The 19168-nt window shown below is 41.2% G+C and overlaps 1 protein-coding gene across 2 annotated transcripts in view; it reads right to left on the reverse strand.

The window, feature by feature from the left end:
- The window catches only part of FSIP1 (fibrous sheath interacting protein 1), a 203776-nt gene that overhangs the window by 137101 nt on the left and 47507 nt on the right, over positions 1-19168 (reverse strand). For both annotated transcript variants that reach the window (XM_079914495.1, XM_079914494.1), the window contains one exon: positions 12227-12385. In XM_079914495.1, the coding sequence (XP_079770621.1) occupies positions 12227-12385 (159 nt within the window). The remainder of the gene's footprint in view (positions 1-12226; positions 12386-19168) is intronic.

Below are 19168 nucleotides of genomic sequence, written 5' to 3' on the forward strand. Positions count from 1 at the left end.
TCACTCTGTATGACAGTCTCTAGGTCCATCCACCTCACTACAAATAACTCAATTTTGTTTCTTTTTATGGCTCAGTAATATTCCATTGCATATATGTGCCACATCTTCTTTATCCATTCATCTGTTGATGGACACTTAGGTTGCTACCATGTCCTGGCTATTGTAAATAGAGCTGCAATGAACATTGTGGTACATGACTCTGTTTGAATTATGGTTTTCTCCAGGTATATGCCCTGTAGTGGGATTGCTGGGTCGTATGGTAGTTCTAGTTTTAGTTTTCTAAGGAACCTCCATACTGTTCTCCATAGTGGCTGTATCAATTTATATTACCACCAACAGTGCAAGAGGGTTCCATTTTCTCCACACCCTCTCCAGCATTTATTGTTTGTAGATTTTTAGATGATGATCATTCTCACTGGTGTGAGGTGATACCTCATTCTAGTTTTGATTTGCATTTCTCTAATGATTAGTGATGTTGAGCATCCTTTCATGTGTTTGTTAGCAATCTGTATATCTTCTTTGGAGAAATGTCTATTTAGGTCTTCTGCCCGTTTTTGGATTGGGTTGTTTGTTTCTTTGATATTGAGCTGCATGAGCTGCTTGTAAATTTTGGAGATTAATCCTTTGTCAGTTGCTTCATTTGCAAATATTTTCTCCCATTCTGAGGGTTGTCTTATTGCCCTGTTTATGGTTTCCTTTGCTGTGCAAAAGATTTTAAGTTTCATTAGTTTTCATTTGTTTATTTTTGTTTTTATTTCCATTTCTCTAGGAGGTGGGTCAAAAAGGATCTTCCTGTGATTTATGTCATAGAGTGGTCTGCCTATGTTTTCCTCTAAGAGTTTGATAGTGTCTAGTCTTACATTTAGGTCCTTCAACCATTTCGAGGTTATTTTTGTGTATGCAGTTAGGGAGTGTTCTAATTTCATTCTTTTACATGTAGCTGTCCAGTGTTCCCAGCACCACTTATTGAAGAGGCTGTCTTTTCTCCATTGTATATTCTTGCCTCCTTTATCAAAGATAAGGTGACCATATGTGCGTGGATTTATCTCTGGGCTTTCTATCCTGTTCCATTGATCTATATTTCTGTTTTTGTGCCAGTACCATAATGTCTTGATTACTGTAGCTTTGTAGTATAGTCTGAAGTCTGGGAGCTTGATTCCTCCAGCTCCGTTTTTCTTTCTCAAGATTGCTTTGGCTAATCGGGATCTTTTGTGTTTCCATACAACTTGTGAAAATTTTTGTTCTAGTTCTGTGAAAAATGGCATTGGGAGTTTGATAGGGATTGCATTGAATCTATAGATTGCTTTGGGTAGTCATTTTCACAATGTTGATTCTTCCAATCCAAGAGCATTGTATATCTCTCCATCTGTTTGTATCATCTTTAATTTCTTTCATCAGTGTCTTATAGTTTTCTGCATACCGGTCTTTTGTCTTCTTAGGTAGGTTTATTCCTTGGCATTTTATTCTTTTCGTTGAAGTGATAAATGGGAGTGTTTCCTTAATCTCTCTTTCAAATTTTTCATCATTAGTGTATAGGAATGCAAGAGATTTCTGTGCGTTAATTTTGTATCCTGCTACTTTACCAAATTCATTGATTAGCTCTAGTAGCTTTCTGGTAGCATCTTTACGATTCTCTATGTATATCATGTCATCTGCAGATAGTGACAGTTTTACTTCCTCTTTTCCAATTTGGATTGCTTTTATTTCTTTTCCTTCTCTGATTGCTGTGGCTAAAACTTCCAAAGCTATGTTGAATAACAGTGGCAAGAGTGGGCAACATTGTCTTGTTCCTGATCTTAGAGGAAATGGTTTCAGTTTTTCACCATTGAGAATGATGCTGGCTGTGGGTTTGCCATATATGGCCTATATTATGTTGAGGTAGGTTCCCTCTATGCCTACTTTCTGGGGAGTTTTTATCATAAATTGGTGTTGAATTTTGTCGAAAGCCTTTTCTGTATCTATTGAGATGATCATATGGTTTTTCTCCTTCAATTTGTTAATATGGTGTATCACACTGATTGATTTGCATATATTTAAGAATCCTTGCATTCCTGGGATAAATCCCACTTGATCATGGTGTATGATCCTTCTAATGTGCTCTTGGATTCTGTTTGCTAATATTTTGTTGAGGATTTTTGCATCTATGTTCATCAGTGATATTGGCCTGTAGTTTTCTTTCTTTGTGACATCTTTGTCTGGTTTTGGTATCAGGGTGATGGTGGACTCATAGAATGAGTTTGGGAGTGTTCCTCCCTCTGCTACATTTTGAAAGAGTTTGAGAAAGATAGGTGTTAGCTCTTCTCTAAATGTTTGATAGAATTTGCCTGTGAAGCCACTGACTCATTTTTAAATGACCTACAATTCCCTGCATGCAATGAGCACTTGATTAATATTTGTGGAATTGATTGCTGAAGAACAGAAATTTATATTTCATTTAAAAGACATTCTTTCTAAGGGAGCATGGAGAAAAGCTACTGGTGAGTTAATGGTTTGCAGAAAGGTTAAAAATAAAAATAACATGACTATGCATTATGAATATTTGTGGTTCAGCAGTAGACTGGAGGCCATTTGTCAACTGAATAGATATGCAGGGTTTATCCGAGATACTTTTGGTGTATTATTCAAAAAGAATTCCAATCCAAAAATAATATCGGGGGATAGCTTCAAGATAGCGGAGGAGTAAGACATGGAGATCACCTTCCTCCCAAAAAATATACCAAAAATACATCTACATGTGGAACAGCTCCTACAGAACACCTACTGAATCCTGGCAGAAGACCTCAGACTTGCCAAAAGACAAGAAACTCCCCAGGTACCTGGGTAGGGCACAAGAAAAAAGAAAAAACAGAGACAAAAGGATAGGGACGGGACCTGCACCTCCGGGAAGGAGCTGTTAAGGAGGAAAAGTTTTCACACACTAGGAAGCTCCTTCACTGGCAGAGACGGGGGGGTGGCAGGGGGGGAAGCCTCGGAGCCATGGAAGAGAGCGCAGCAACAGGGGTGCAGAGGGTGAAGTGGAGAGATTCCCACACAAAGGATCACTGCTGACCAGCACTCACCAGCCTGAGAGGCTTGTCTGCTCACCTGCTGGGGAGGATGGGGGCTGGGAGCTGAGGGTTGGGCTTCGGAGGTCAGACCCCAGGGAGAGGACTGGGGTTGGCTGCATGAACACAGCCTGAAGGGGGCTAGTGCACAACAGCTAGCCGAGAGGGAGTCCAGGAAAATGTCTGGAACTGCCTAAGAGGCAAGAGAACATTGTTTCAGGGTGCACTAGGAGAGGGGATTCAGAGCACCGCCTAAACAAGCTCAAGAGAGCAGCATGAGCCATGGCTATCAGCGAGGACACCAGAGACGGGCATGAGATGCTAAGGCTGCTGCTGCAGCCACCAAGAAATCTGTGTGCAAGCACAGGTCACTATGCACACCTCCCCCTCCGGGGAGCCTGTGCAGCCTGCCACTGCCAGAGTCCCGTGATCCAGGGACAACTTCCCCAGGAAAACACACGGTACGCCTCAGGCTGTTGCACTGTCACGCTGGCCTCTGCTGCCACAGGCTCACCCCGCATTTGATACCCCTCCCTTCCCCACTCCCCCACCCCCTGCCCCACCTGAGTGAGTCACAGCCCCCTAATCAGCTGCTACTTTAACCCTGTCCTGTCTGGGCAGGGTACAGATGCCCTCAGGCGACATACAGGCCCCTCAGGCGGGGCCAAATCCAAAGCTGAATCCCAGGAGCTGGGCGAACAAAGAAGAGAAAGGGAAATCTCTCCCAGCAGCCTCGGGAGCAGCAGATTAAATCTCCACAATCAAATTGATGTAGCCTGCTTCTGTGGAATACCTGAAGAGACAACAAATCATCCCAAAACTGAGGCGGTGGACTTTGGGAGCAACTGTAGACTTGGGGTTGGCTTTTTGCATCTAATTTGTTTCTGGTTTTATGTTTATCTTAGTTTAGTATTTACAGCTTACTATCACTGGTACATTAGTTTATTGATTCGGCTGCTCTCTTCCTTTTTTTTTAATATATATATACTTTTCCTTTTTCTCCTTTTGTGAGTGTGTATCTGTATGCTTCTTTGTGTGATTTTGTCTGTATACCTTTGCCTTTACCATTTGTCATAGGGTTCTGTCTGTCCGTTTTGTTTGTTTGTTTGTTTGTTTTACTATAGTTTTTAGCACTTGTAATCATTGGTGGATTTGTTTATTGGTTTGGTTGCTGTCTCTTCCTTTTTTTTTAAATTACTTTCTTATTTTTAATAATTTTTATTTTTTTATTTTAATAACTTCATTTTATTTTTTTTTCCTTCCTCCCTCCCTCCCTCCCCCCCTCCCTCCCTCCCTCCCTCTCTTTCTTTCTTTCTTTCTTTCTTTCTTTCTTTTTCTCCCTTTTCTTCTGAGCCGTGTGGAGGACAGTCTCTTGGTGCTCCAGCCAGGTGTCAGGCCTGAGCCTCTGAGGTGGAGGAGCCAATTACAGGACACTGGTCCACCAGAGACCTCCTAAATCCACATAATATCAAAAAGTGAAAGCTTTCTCAGAGATCTCAATCTCAACGATAAGACCCAGCTCCACTCAACGACCAGCAAGCTACAGTGCTGGAGGCCCTACGTCAAACAACAAGCAAGACAGGAACACAACCCCACCCATTAGCAGAGAGGCTGCCTAAAATCATACTAAGTTCACAGACACCTCAAAACACACCAACAGACACGTTCCTGCCCACCAGAAAAACAAGATCCAGCCTCATCCACCAGAACACAGGCACGAGTATCCTCCACCAGGAAGCCTACACAACCCACTGAACCAACCTTACACTGGGCACAGACACCAAAAACAACAGGAACTACGAACCTGCAACCTGCGAAAAGGAGACCCCAAACACAGTAAGTTAAGCAAAATGAGAAGACAGAGAAATACACAGCAGATGACGGAGAAGGGTAAAAACCCACCAGACCAAACAAATGAAGAGGAAATAGGCAGTCTACCTGAAAAAGAATTCAGAGTAATGATAGTAAACATGATCCAAAATCTTGGAAATAGAATGGAAAAAATACAAGAAATGTTTACCAAGGATCTCGAAGAACTAAAAAGCAAACAAACAATGATGAACAACACAATAAATGAAATTAAAAATTCTCTAGAAGGGATCAATAGCAGAATAACTGAGGCAGAAGAACGGATAAGTGACCTGGAAGATAAAATAGTGGAAATAACTACCACAGAGCAGAATAAAGAAAAAAGAATGAAAAGAATTGAGGACAGTGTTCTAGACCTCTGGGACAACATTAAACGCACCGATATTCGAATTATAGGGGTGCCAGAAGAAGAAGAGAAAAAGAAAGGGACTGAGAAAATATATGAAGAGATTACAGTTGAAAACTTCCCTACTATGGGAAAGGAAAGAGTCAATCAAGTCCAGGAAGCACAGACCATCCCATTCAGGATAAATCCAAGGAGAAACACGCCAAGACACATATTAATCAAACGATCAAAAATTAAATACAAAGAAAAAATATTAAAAGCAGCAAGGGAAAAACAACACGTAACACATAATGGAATTCCCATAAGGTTAACAGCTGATCTTGCAGCAGAAACTCTACAACCAGAAGGGAATGGCAGGACATATTTAAAGTGATGAAAGAGAAAAACCTACAGCCAAGATTACTCTATCCAGCAAAGATCTCATTCAGATTTGACAGAGAAATTAAAACCTTTACAGACAAGCAAAAGCTAAGAGAATTCAGCAGCACCAAACCAGCTTTACAACAAATGCTAAAGGAACTTCTCTAGGCAGGAAACACAAGAGAAGGAAAAGACCTACAATAATAAACCCAAAACAATTAAGAAAATGGTAATAGGAATATACATATCAATAATTACCTTAAATGTAAATGGATTAAATGCTCCAACCAATAGACATAGACAGGCTGAATGGATACAAAAACAAGACCCATATATATGCTCTTTACAAGAGACCTACTTCAGACCTAGGGACACATACAGACTGAAAGTGAGGGGATGGAAAAAGATATTCCATGCAAATGGAAATCAAAACAAAGCTGGAGTATCAATTCTCATATCAGACAAAACAGACGTTAAAACAAAGACCATTACAAGAGACAAAGAAGGACACTACATAATGATCAAGGGATCAATCCAAGAAAAAGATATAACAATTGTAAATATTTATGCACCCAACATAGGAGCACCTCAATACATAAGGCAAATACTAACAGCCATAAAAGGGGAAATCGACAGTAACACAATCATGGTAGGGGATTTTAACACCCCACTTTCACCAATGGACAGATAATCCAAAATGAAAATAAAAAAGGAAACGCAAGCTTTAAATGATACATTAAACAAGATGGACTTAATTGATATTTATAGGACATTCCATCCAAAAACAACAGAATACACTTTCTTCTCAAGTGCTCATGGAACATTCTCCAGGATAGATCATATATTAGGTCACAAGTCAGCCTTGGTAAATTTAAGAAAATTGAAATCATATCAAGTACCTTTTCCAACCGCAACGCTATGAGACTAGATATCAATTACAGGAAAAAATCTGTAACAAATACAAACACATTGAGGATAAACAATACACTACTTAATAACGAAGAGATCGCTGAAGAAATCAAAGAGGAAATCAAAAGATACCTACGGGCTTCCCTGGTGGCGCAGTGGTTGAGAGTCTGCCTGCCAATGCAGGGGACACGGGTTCGTGCCCCAGTCGGGGAAGATCCCACATGCCGCACAGCGGCTAGGCCCGTGAGCCATGGCCGCTGAGCCTGCGTGTCCAGAGCCTGTGCTCTGCAACGGGAGAGGCCACAACAGTGAGAGGCCCGCGTACAGCAAAAAAAAAAAAGATACCTAGAAGCAAATGACAATGAAAACACGACGACCCAAAACCTATGGGATGCAGCAAAAGCAGTTCTAAGAGGGAAGTTTATAGCAATACAATCCTACCTCAAGAAACAAGAAACATCTCAAATAAACAACCTAACCCTACACCTAAAGCAATTAGAGAAATAAGAACAAAAATACCCCAAAGTTAGCAGAAAGAAAGAAATCATAAAGATCAGATCAGAAATAAATGAAAAAGAAATGAAAGAAATGATAGCAACAATCAATAAAAGTAAAAGCTGGTTCTTTGAGAAGATAAACAAAATTGATAAACCATTAGCCAGACTCATCAAGAGAAAAAGGGAGAAGACTCAAATCAACAGAATTAGAAATGAAAAGGGGGAGGTAACAACTGACACTGCAGAATTACAAAGGATCATGAGAGGTTACTACAAGCAGCTCTATGCCAATAAAATGGACAACCTGGAAGAAATGGACAAATTCTTAGAAATGCATAACCTTCCAAGACTGAACCAGAAAGAAACAGAAACTATGAACAGACCAATCACAAGCACTGAAATTGAAACTGTGATTAAAAATCTTCCAACAAACAAAAGCCCAGGACCAGATGGCTTCACAGGAGAAATCTATCAAACATTTAGAAAGGAGCTAACACCTATCCTTCTCAAACTCTTACAAAATACAGCAGAGGGAGGAACACTCCCAAACTCATTCTATGAGGCCACCATCACCCTGATACCAAAACTAGACAAAGATGTCACAAAAAAAGAAAACTACAGAACAATACCACTGATGAACATAGATGCAAAAATCCTCAACAAAATACTAGCAAACAGAATTCCACAGCACATTAAAAGGATCATACACCATGATCAAATGGGGTTTATACCAGGAATACAAGGATTCTTCAATATATGCAAATCAATCAATGTGATACACATATTGACAAATTGAAGGAGAAAAACCATATGATCATCTAAATAGATGCAGAGAAAGCTTCTGACAAAATTCAACACCTATTTATGATAAAAACCCGCCAGGAAGTAGGCACAGAGTGAACTTACCTCAACATAATAAAGGCCATATATTACAAACCCACAGCCAACATAGTCCTCAATGGTGAAACAGTGAAACCACTTCCACTAAGATCGGGAACAAGACAAGGTTGCCCACTCTCACCATTATTATTCATCATAGTTTTGGAAGTTTTAGCCACATCAATCAGAGAAGAAAAAGAAATAAAAAGAATCCAAATTGGAAAAGAAGAAGTAAAGCTGTCACTATTTGCAGATGACATGATACTATACATAGAGAATCGTAAAGATGCTACCAGAAAACTACTAGAGCTAATCAATGAATTTGGTAAAGTAGCAGGATACAAAATTAATGCACAGAAATCTCTTGCATTCCTATACAATAATGATGAAAAATCTGAAAGTGATTTTTCAGATCACTTTTGAAATCATTTCTTGCAATAGTTTCAAAAATCTGAAACCATTGCAACAAAAAAGAATAAAATACCTAGGAATAAACTTACCTAAGGAGACAAAAGACCTGTATGCAGAAAATTATAAGACACTGATGAAAGAGAGATGATACAAATAGATGGAGAGATATGCCATGCTCTTGGATTGGAAGAATCAACATTGTGAAAATGACTATACTACCCAAAGCAATCTACATATTCAATGCAATCCCTATCAAACTACCAATGCCATTTTTCACAGAACTAGAACAAAAAATTTCACAATTTGTATGGAAACACAAAAGACCCCGAATAGCCAAAGCAATCTTGAGAAAGAAAAATGGAGCTGGAGGAATCAGGCTTCCAGACTTCAGACTGTACTACAAAGCTACAGTAATCAAGAAAGTATGGTACTGGCACAAAAACAGACACACACATATGGTCACCTTATCTTTGATAAAGGAGGCAAGAATATACAATGGAGAAAAGACAGCCCCTTCAATAAGTGGTGCTGGGAAAATTGGACAGCTACAAGTAAAAGAATGAAATTAGAACACTCCCTAACACCATACACAAAAGTAAACTCAAAATGGATTAAAGACCTAAATGTAAGGCCAGACACGATCAAACTCTTAGAGGAAAACTCAGGCAGAACACTCTAAAACATAAATCACAGCAAGATCCTTTCTGGCCCACCTTGTAGAGAAATGGAAATAAAAACAAAAATAAATAAATGGGACCTAATGAAATGTAAATGCTTTTGCACAGCAAAGGAAACCATAAACAAGACGAAAAGACAACCCTCAGACTGGGAGAAAATATTTGCAAATGAAGCAACTGACAAAGATAACCTCCAAAATTTACAAGCAGCACATGCAGCTCAGTATCAAAAAAACAAAAAACCCAATCCAATAATGGGCAGAAGACCTAAATAGACATTTCTCCAAAGAGGACATACAGATGGACAACAAACACATGAAAAAATGTTGAATATCATTAATCATTAGAGAAATGCAAATCAAAACTACAATGAGATATCAGCTCACACCAGTCAGAATGGCCATCATCAAAAAGCCTACAAACAATAAATGCTGGAGAGGATGTGGAGAAAAGGGAACCCTCTTGCACTGTTGGTGGGAATGTAAATTGATACAGCCACTATGGAGAACAGTATGGAGGTTCCTTAAAAAACTAAAAATAGAACTACCATACAACCCAGCAATCCCACTACAAGGCATATACCCTGAGAAAACCATAATTCAAAAAGAGTCATGTACCACAATGTTCATTGCCGCTCTATTTACAATAGCCAGGACATGGAAGCAACCTAAGTGTTCGACAGATGAATGGATAAAGAAGGTGTGACACATGTACACAATGGAATATTACTCAGCCATAAAAAGAAACGAAACTGAGTTATTTGTAGTGAGGTGGGTGGATCTAGAGTCTGTCATACAGAGTGAAGTCAGAAAGAGAAAAACAAATACTGTATGCTAAACAAATATATGGAATCTAAAAAAAAAAAAAAAATGGTTCTGAAGAACCTCCTGGCAGGAAAGGAATAAAGACACAGATAGGGCTTCCCTGGTGGTGCAGTGGTTGAGAGTCCACCTGCCGATGCAGGGGACACGGGTTCGTGCCCCGGTCTGGGAAGATCCCACATGCCGCGGAGCAGCTGGGCCCTTGAGCCATGGCAGCTGAGCCTGCGCGTCCGGAGCCTGTGCTCCACAACGGGAGAGGCCACAACAGTGAGAGGCCCGCGTACCGCAAAAAAAAAAAAGACGCAGATGTAGAGAATGGACTTGAGGACACGGGAAGGGGGAAGGGTAAGCTGGGATGAAGTGAGAGAGTGGCATGGACATATATAAACTAACAAATGTAAAACAGATAGCTAGTGGGAAGCAGCCACATAGCACAGGGAGATCAGCTCGGTGCTTTGTGTCCACCTAGGGAGGCTGGTGGGGAGATGCAAGAGGGAGGAGATATGGGAATATATGTTTATGTATAGCTCATTCACTTTGTTATACAGCAGAAACTAACACACCATTTTAAAGCAATTATACTCCAATAAAGATGTTAAAAAATAATAATAATATCCGTAAAATAATTTGCCATGTTTTCATTTTTGGCTTGAAAATTCAATATGCAATCCTGGTTTTAGTTAGAAATGAGGAAATGCCAACAGGAAATTGAATGAAACCTTAAAATACACTCTTTTTTGCATACAAGAAGCACTAATTATTTCTTTTCAACAACTACGATGTTACTTTTCTGTTTCTGCAGCCAGTGGGAGTCCCAAGATACAGTTTTCTCTTTTCTGTAAATATACTGTTTCACACAAAAATATATAATATCAGTATGTAACAACTAAGTAATGTACTGGTTTTCCCTTTGATTATTTTTTAAGTATTTTGTTTAAACCATAAATGTGAACTCTGAAAATGTGACGGAGATGACAATGACCACAGTCATACTTTATCAGAAGTCCTAATGGTTAAACAAATCTCTAAATTCTCAGTCTCTCTTTCAGGAATAACATTTGATGGTCACAAAGTAGACATTTTCTATCTTTAGGACCACTATCCAGCTTTGAGATCTCAGCGAACCTTGATATCTAACAACAATAACAACAACAACAACAAAACTCAGCTGTAACACAAAAAGAACAAAGAATATCCCTGAACCATTTTACTCCCCCATCCTGGCTTCCTCCTTTTGGGAAATGGCACCCAGTAACATAAATAAACTAGCAGCATACCTGTTGATGCATCAAAGTCCTGCGGTATATTTGGGTAGGGACAGAGATTCCAATTCTCTGTCTTCCAAGAACTCTGATCTCAATCCAGAAAACAGTGGTTCCCACTCCCACCATACTGCTGTGTAAAGGGCTCAGAGGCAGCTGTGCCTGGCCCTTAGGAACATAATTTAAGGAAGCTGCGATGGCTCCGTAAGGTTCCATCACAACCAAACTTTCTTTGGAACATCTTAACACTGCGCCTTTCCTCTGAAGTAGCTTCAACTGATCCAAACCCAGATCCCTAATCTTCAATTGACAGGTTGGAGAAAAGACTGACTATAAAGCAGAATTATTCCCTATAGGCTACTGATATTATTTAAATCTTCTTAAAAACCAGGAAAATCACATGCATCTAATATTGTACAGAAAATGATTTGGTGATATGTTTACAAAACTGGTAGAGGGTTAGTGGAATAACAAAAGACCAGCCATTTTCTCTTCAGGCAAAAACTACCACCCAACCCCAAACTAGATCCCACGAAGTACTGAAATATTAGGGGGAGAAAGGAATTTTACTGCTCCAAAGCTGTGGTTACCCTTCCATTTTTCTTCACCCTCTGTTAGTTTTGTAAAAGAATATTTGAGGGAACTATCAAGAAAGGAAACATACTCATTTCAAAATTCTCACAGGAGAGAAGTTATCAACAGAGTGAACTTCACTGCTTGCTGGTAAATCAAAGGAGCTAGAAGAATGTGTCAGAGTAAGGGACAGGTGACTGCCACCGCTAACACCTAGAACCAAAGGAACAAAAAGAAGTAAAGCTCTCAAAGGACTAAGGAGTGCTGTATCTATTCTCTTCCCTCTCCTCTCTCCTGATCATGATCAAGCATAGCTTATATCATAAAGATATAGCAATATTAAAATAAATATTTCACCCCATCTCAGCAAATTACCAACTGAAAAAAAATGAATAGAAAGTGGAAACTGGCAAAGGAAAATAGACACTGTTGTAGAAATCACTATCACTGCAGTTGCAGTCACTGAAAAGGCAACTGGGATGAAACCTCTTTAGTTAACAAGCAGATTGTCATATTATGTGAACTAGCTTTAGCACACATAAACCTGAACAGCCTATGGGCTCTAGAGTTAAACATACCTCATCATTCTGAAGTTCAGGTCTTGGAGAAGAGCTGGAAATTGTTGGGTAAATGGCAGAAAGTTCTTGGAGTTTTGTATCAATTTTAGCAAGCTGCTCGTGCTGGGTGACTGCAGGTGTGTATCCTTCTCCCGGGACCAGCCAGCCAGACTGATCTCCCTAAAAGGAAACAAGGATCACCAGGTCATTCTTATGCTACATTTTTTTTTCCAAAATATACCTTTCAGACCGCTACATCAGTGCTCCTCACAAAAACAAATAAAAAACAAAACAATATTAAAAAAACAGAATTAACTTGGGATAGTGCAAGAAAAAAAATTCAATAGTTTAAGGTTTTATTATCTGCCAACTCTGCGTAAAGTATCTGCTTACCTTTTGTGGGCGCTCTACCCTACGGAATAACTCTGTTAGCCTCACAGTCTGGGTCTCATAACATTCTCATTTCTCCACTTTGAAAAAAGTGGTTTGTGACATGTTGAATAAGGAAGAAATCATGTTTACCCTGTAACGGACATGTTACTTTCAAAATTTGTCCCTGAAAAGTAACATAGACTCGGTTGTTTGGGTTTCATGATCATAACTGGTCATCTAGGGACTTCCCTGGTGGTCCTGTGGCTAAGACTCCACACTCCACATGCAGGGGGCCCAGGTTCGATTTCTGGTCAGGGAGCTAGATCCCGCACGCCGCAATTAAAGATCCTGCGTGCTACAACTTAGACCCGATGCAGCCGAATAAATAAATATTTGAAAAAAAAAACCTGTTCATCTAACTCGTTATTGAACTAACATTAGTTTCTTAATGGGTTAAAAGCCATTCATAACATTCATTCAAAATCCTCGTACTGGGCTTCCCTGGTGGCGCAGTGGTTGAGAGTCCGCCTGCCGATGTAGGGGACACGGGTTCGTGCCCCGGTCCGGGAAGATCCCACATGCTGCGGAGCGGCTGGGCGCGTGAGTCATGGCCGCTGACACTGCGCGTTCGGAGCCTGTGCTCCGCAACGGGAGAGGCCACAACAGTGAGAGGCCCACATACCGCCAAAAAAAAAAAAAAAAAGAAAAAAATCCTCGTACTGAGTGCCTCCTATGGGGAGGCATTACACTGGGCACTGGTGATTCAATATGAATCTCACACGGTCCTGCCCTCAGGAGTTCTCAGTCTCTGGACAGCAAAGATTTTAACAAGGTGTGAAAAGTGCTGGCAAACCCAGGGTTCCATGGAGAACAGGGAGGGTCAACTAACCTCTGTTAACAGGAAGGGGCAAGGAGAAAACGTGTTTGGAGAATGCTTCCTAAAGGAAATAATCTTTGTAGCATCTTAGAGAAACAACACAATCGGCTGTGCACTTTAAAACTGGAGCAGGTGAGGGTGAGACTGGAGGCAGAAAATCCAGTTAAGAAGCAAAAGCCGTAACCTACAAGAAAAGTGATGAGCGCCTGAAGTCGGAATGTTTCCTGGGAATGAAGCACCCAGGACCAATTCCAGAGATACTTAGGAAGCAGAGTTTACAGAATCTGGAGACAATTTGATGAAAGAATGAAGGGAGGAGTAAGGATCAAGGATAAAAACCAAATTCCTGATTTTATCAGCTAGGGGGATGGTGGTCATAAGGACCAAACTAGGGAATACCAGAGACATGGTAGGTTTGAGGAGGAAAATGATGATGATGAATTCTGTTTGGGGCCTTCTGATATCCACAGATGTCCCCAGGATATCCACAGATTATGTTAGGTAGTTAAATATGTTTGTCTGAAGTTCAAGATAGAGACCTGGATTGGAAATAAGCACTTTGGACTCACCCATAATTCTATAATGGTTCAAACCCTTAGACCATGGGAATGGGTGAGGTCACAAAGGGAAGCATGTAGCACAAGGAGGATCATGAAGAACACTAAGAATAAAGGGGCAGATGGAGGGCAACACACACTTTGGTTTCATGACTCTAATACCAGGGATCAAACCGTAAGTGGTAACCAGAAGAAGTACATGCAAAAACTTACGCAGAAAGACTTACACTGTCTCTTCCTGGCCCCAGCATCCAATCTCCCTTTCTGCTTCAGTGAAACCAAATACTGCATGAGTCTCTCTAGGGAACAGGTACCCACCAGACACTCCTTCTCCCTACCCACTGGCATCAAGAAGACAAGCAAATGACCTAGATTCAGCCAATCAGAAGGGAACACCCTGGACTTTGACTCTTGAGGGAGAGAGAGAGATTCAGAGATGCAGGGAAAGTGGGGAAGTGATTAATGGTGACAGCAGTAGCAGTGAGGATCCAGTGTTGATAGCAGTGAAGGTGGCAGCAGTGATCATTATCGGGGGTGTCTGGTGGCCTCGGTGCAGCTCCGAACCAGACTGATTCTCAGGAGTTTCTAGGGCCATTTTTCTGCCTACCTTGATAACTGCCTGGTTTACAAGCCCGGTCCTCCAAACTTCCCACTGTGTCTGTGAGCTACTCAAGTCTTCCAATAAATTCGCTTTGTTTTTTTAACCAAAATCTGCCTCTGTTTCTTGCAACCTAGAACCCTGACTAAATTGGTTTTTGCCATGTTACTTACAAAAAAGAGTAACTGCAAAAAGCCGAAATGTCTGAAAATAGGGAGAAAGGGAGACCACACTATATCCATATATGGATATGATACAGTAATAAACATGTTAAATATACTTGCAAGTTGGCATATGAAAGTTATACATAATTATTAAAAAAAATACCTAAGGGCTTCCCTGGTGGCGCAGTGGTTGGGAGTCTGCCTGCCAATGCAGGGGACACAGGTTCGTGCCCCGGTCTGGGAGGATCCCACGTGCCGCGGAGCGGCTGGGCCCGTGAGCCATGGCCGCTGAGCCTGCGCGTCCGGAGCCTGTGCTCCGCGGCGGGAGAGGCCACAGCAGTGAGAGGCCCGCGTACCGCAAAAAAAAAAAAATACCTAACTACTCACAAATAAGAAACTCTGATTAATTTTTCCTAAATAAAAGTGATATAAATACTGTATGACCTAAAAGAGAAAAAAAGAATCAGACAAAAAAAAAAAAAACAATGGAATCAATGACTAAATATTGGTTAATAAATTTTAAATTCGTGCTTGAATGGAATTCTTTCTAATGACACTGGAGGTAAAAGAACATGGCAGATTAAATTCAACAGAAATTTAAATGTTTCATGCTTTATGCTGTTACAGAAGCAAATTATGTGTAACATGTAGTAGACGGTATGTGTGTTTCTGTCTAGACTTGCAATGTGTAGGAGTCTTGTCTCCCTAAGACAGAACCCAGGAAATGCTCTGCACCACCCTGCTTTACAGCTAGGGTTCACACCAGTATTGAGGGTCCTCAATCACACTCACCCATTCAATACTGATTTAGACGTGAGTAATTTAAGATCTGATGCAAAATCCATTTGGTTGGGAAGGGTGACAGTAGAGGCTTCCAGCGTTGGGGAGAGCCATTAGTTGCAAGTGTGAGTTCCCTAACTAGGAGGAAATCTTTAAAAAATTCTACCTATCCTAGAGAAATTTAAGAGAATATTACATCCATACAGTCAAACATACCACTGTAAGGAACAACCAGCGGAAATGAGTTCTGTGGAATTCAAACATAACTATCATGTTAGTCATCCTCTTTACGTTGGATCTGTCAGAGACGAAGTGGCGGAGCACTCCATAAAGAAATGGGCACACAGACGCTTGAAAGACTACAGCAAATGTGAAGCGTGGCAAGAAGTTTCGTACAGTTTGAGAAAACAGTAGATCGGTCCCTTCCTCAAAGTATTCCTAAATGCTTCCTGCCATATTCACATCTTCCTCCACTACATCTCTATTCCAACATGTGCCACCACCTATATGGCTTCATAGAATCTCCGTATAAAATGTCTATCTCCCACATCAGGTAATAAGAAAGGACACTTTCTCCTCAGAGGACTTACAGAAAGAACTCTCAGCAAATATTAGTTTAAAAACAATAGTAACTGTAAAAATAACAACAACAATCTCAAAAGAGGGCTGCATAGCTAAGTAGCAGAATAGAGATGTTTGAAACCCAACTAGGAAAACCGTAAAATGAACTTATATGAGCAAAATGACAAAAAAGATAAAGATTATGAGAAAAATATTTTAAGACCTGGAGGAGAGATCCAGGAGATTCTATACCCATCTATGGGCTGGTACATTGACTGACCTAGTCCCCTTTTCCAATCTCCTCCTTTCTTGCCTTCCTCTGCCACAAAAAAAGAGAAAATGAAATACTTGAATCCCCAGTCTCGCTTGCAGAGCTGTATGAAACAAATGACTACGTGACAGCTTGGCCAGTGAGATGCAGGTGGAAGTCGTGGGGACACCACATCTTCCCAAAGGAAAAGGCAAAACTTCAGAGGAGTCTCTTTTCTCCTTCCCCTTCCCCCTTTCTTTCTGCCTGGAAAATTAACACATTACATATAGCAGCAATATTGCACACCTAAAAACAAAACCACACTACAAACATGGGTCAAGAAGATCAAAAGACATTAGGTACTTATACCTGGATTTCTTGTTACTGAAAACAATAAACTTCTTGCTGAAGTCACTGTTTATAAAGTTTTCTGTTACCTGAAGTCAATCCCATTCCCAACTGATATCCCACTTTATAGGAAGCCCAAAAGGAAAGAAAAAGAGATGATAGAAGGGAAGAAATAAGATAATTTTCTGCACAGAAAAAAGACTTGAACCTTCAGATAAAAAGGGCCTACCTACAAGGTACCATGCAGGAACAAAAATGTTTTTAAAGACACACATAAAATACATTCTGATAAAATCTGTGAACTCAAAAATAAAGAGAAAATCCTAGATGCTTCCAGAAAGAAAGGATTTTGCATCTAGGATTTACCTACCACCATTTGAAACTATCATTCAAATGAGGGAAAAATAAATTTTTGAATAGGCAAAGACTCAAAAAATTATCTACACACCATTATTATTTCAGGGAAATTTTTTTTTAATTCCAGAAGAATGACTCAGGAAAAACGATTTGTACAAATAAACAATTAGTTGAGCTTAAATACACAGGTAATGACGTGATTTAAAAATTTGGCTACTATTGAGAAAGATTCCTAAAATATAAGACGCATACTGTTTTTAAAAGGAAAAACTTGGGGGCTTCCCTGGTGGCACAGTGGTTGAGAGTCCGCCTGCTGATGCAGGGGATGCGGGTTCGTGCCCTGGTCCGGGAAGATCCCACATGCCGTGGAGCGGCTGGGCCCGTGAGCCATGGCCGCTGAGCCTGCGCGTCCGGAGCCTGTGCTCCGCAACGGGAGAGGCCCACGTATCGCAAAAAAAAAAAAACAGGAAAAACTTCTGGGCTTCCCTGGTGGTGCAGTGGTTAGGAATCTGCCTGCCAATGCAAGGGACACAGGTTCGAGCCCTGGCCCGGGAGGATCCCACATGCCACGGAGCAACTAAGCCCGTGCACCACAGCTGCTGAGCCTGAGCTCTAGAGCCCACGAGCCACAACTACTGAGCCCACGTGCCACAACTACTGAAGCCTGTGCGCCTAGAGCCCATGCTCCACAACAAGAGAAGCCACTGCAATGAGAAGCCCGTGCACCGCAACAAAGAGTAGCCCCCACTCACCACAGCTAGAGAAAGCCCGCGCGCAGCAATGAAGACCCAACACAGCCATAAATAAATTTATTAATTTATTAAATAAAGGGAAAAACTTCTAACATCCTGGAACTAAAATTCCAGTTGATTTCAATACATTCTGGAGGCGAGGAAAGGGGAGAAGAGGGAAATAAAAGCATACCAAAGATCCTTTCCTGTTAAGATATAAGATTTTGGAGACTAATTAATTACTGAAGGACCTCCAGAGAGGAATGCAGCCCCCTGCCAACACTGATCCTAGGCCAGTGAGACCACTTTAGATTTCTCTCCAGAACTAGGGGGAAACTGAGGTGAAGAGAAATAACTTCCCAAGGTGACAGAACTGAGAAATGATGGATCCTGCATTCTAGCCCAGGTGACAACAGACTGCCAAAGCCAGCACACACAACCACTCTCCGCTACCACCTGCAGTGTCTGGAGACTCCATTTCTACAGACCACAGTGTCAGCTGTGAATACATAACCTGGAGGAATATATACCAGTACAACACTGGCCTTTCCTGGAGTAGGAATGATAGAGAACTGTTATTTTTTTTCTTTTCATCTGAATTTCTAGCTTCTCTTGACGAATTGGAGGATCCAGGCAGCCCTGGGCAGGATTTCCATGCAGCAGCAGCCACGGACCAGCACACTCTCCCCCACTGGCTACAGATATTGCTGCACATGCTCTGCTTTTTACCCAGAGCAAAAACTACCCTCTGAACCTACACGTCTTAGGCTGGGTTCCCTAGATCTGGAACCTGAGGCAGAGATTCTTGTTTAAGTGACTTAGTGGGGGGATGCTTTCAGGATTAGGGGTGTGAGGGGAGCAGGCTAGGACAAGGAAACAAAGCTAGGCGAGGATATGGTCTCAGCTGAAGACTGGGTGACCCCTGGGGAAGAGGTGGAGGACAAACTGCAGGGCACAGCTAATCCCATCTCAAGGTGAGGGGATGTGAGGGGAGGCGGGGGCTGCTGTCTTGAGCTGGTCAGCTCCCATTTAGCCCAGGGCAATTCTCCAGGGAAGGAGGCAGCTGTGCACCCTTGGCACAGGGCAGGGGGATGGATGCACACATGTGCCAGGTAAAAGGGATCTGGGCAGGGTGCCAGCAGCATTTATCACATCATCTCTATTAAACATAGGGGAATAAAAACTAGACGACAAGGCTAAGAGCTTCAAGGCACACAGGAGAATGTATTTCTTTGTAAAAGTAAGAATATTACAATAGCCAGGTCATGGAAGCAACCTAAATGCCCATCGACAGACGAATGGATAAAGAAGCTGTGGTACATATATACAATGGAATATTACTCAGTCATAAAAAGGAACGAAATTGAG

This window comes from Stenella coeruleoalba (genome assembly GCF_951394435.1).
Source record: "Stenella coeruleoalba genome assembly, chromosome: 2".
In the NCBI taxonomy this organism is placed as follows: domain Eukaryota; kingdom Metazoa; phylum Chordata; class Mammalia; order Artiodactyla; family Delphinidae; genus Stenella; species Stenella coeruleoalba.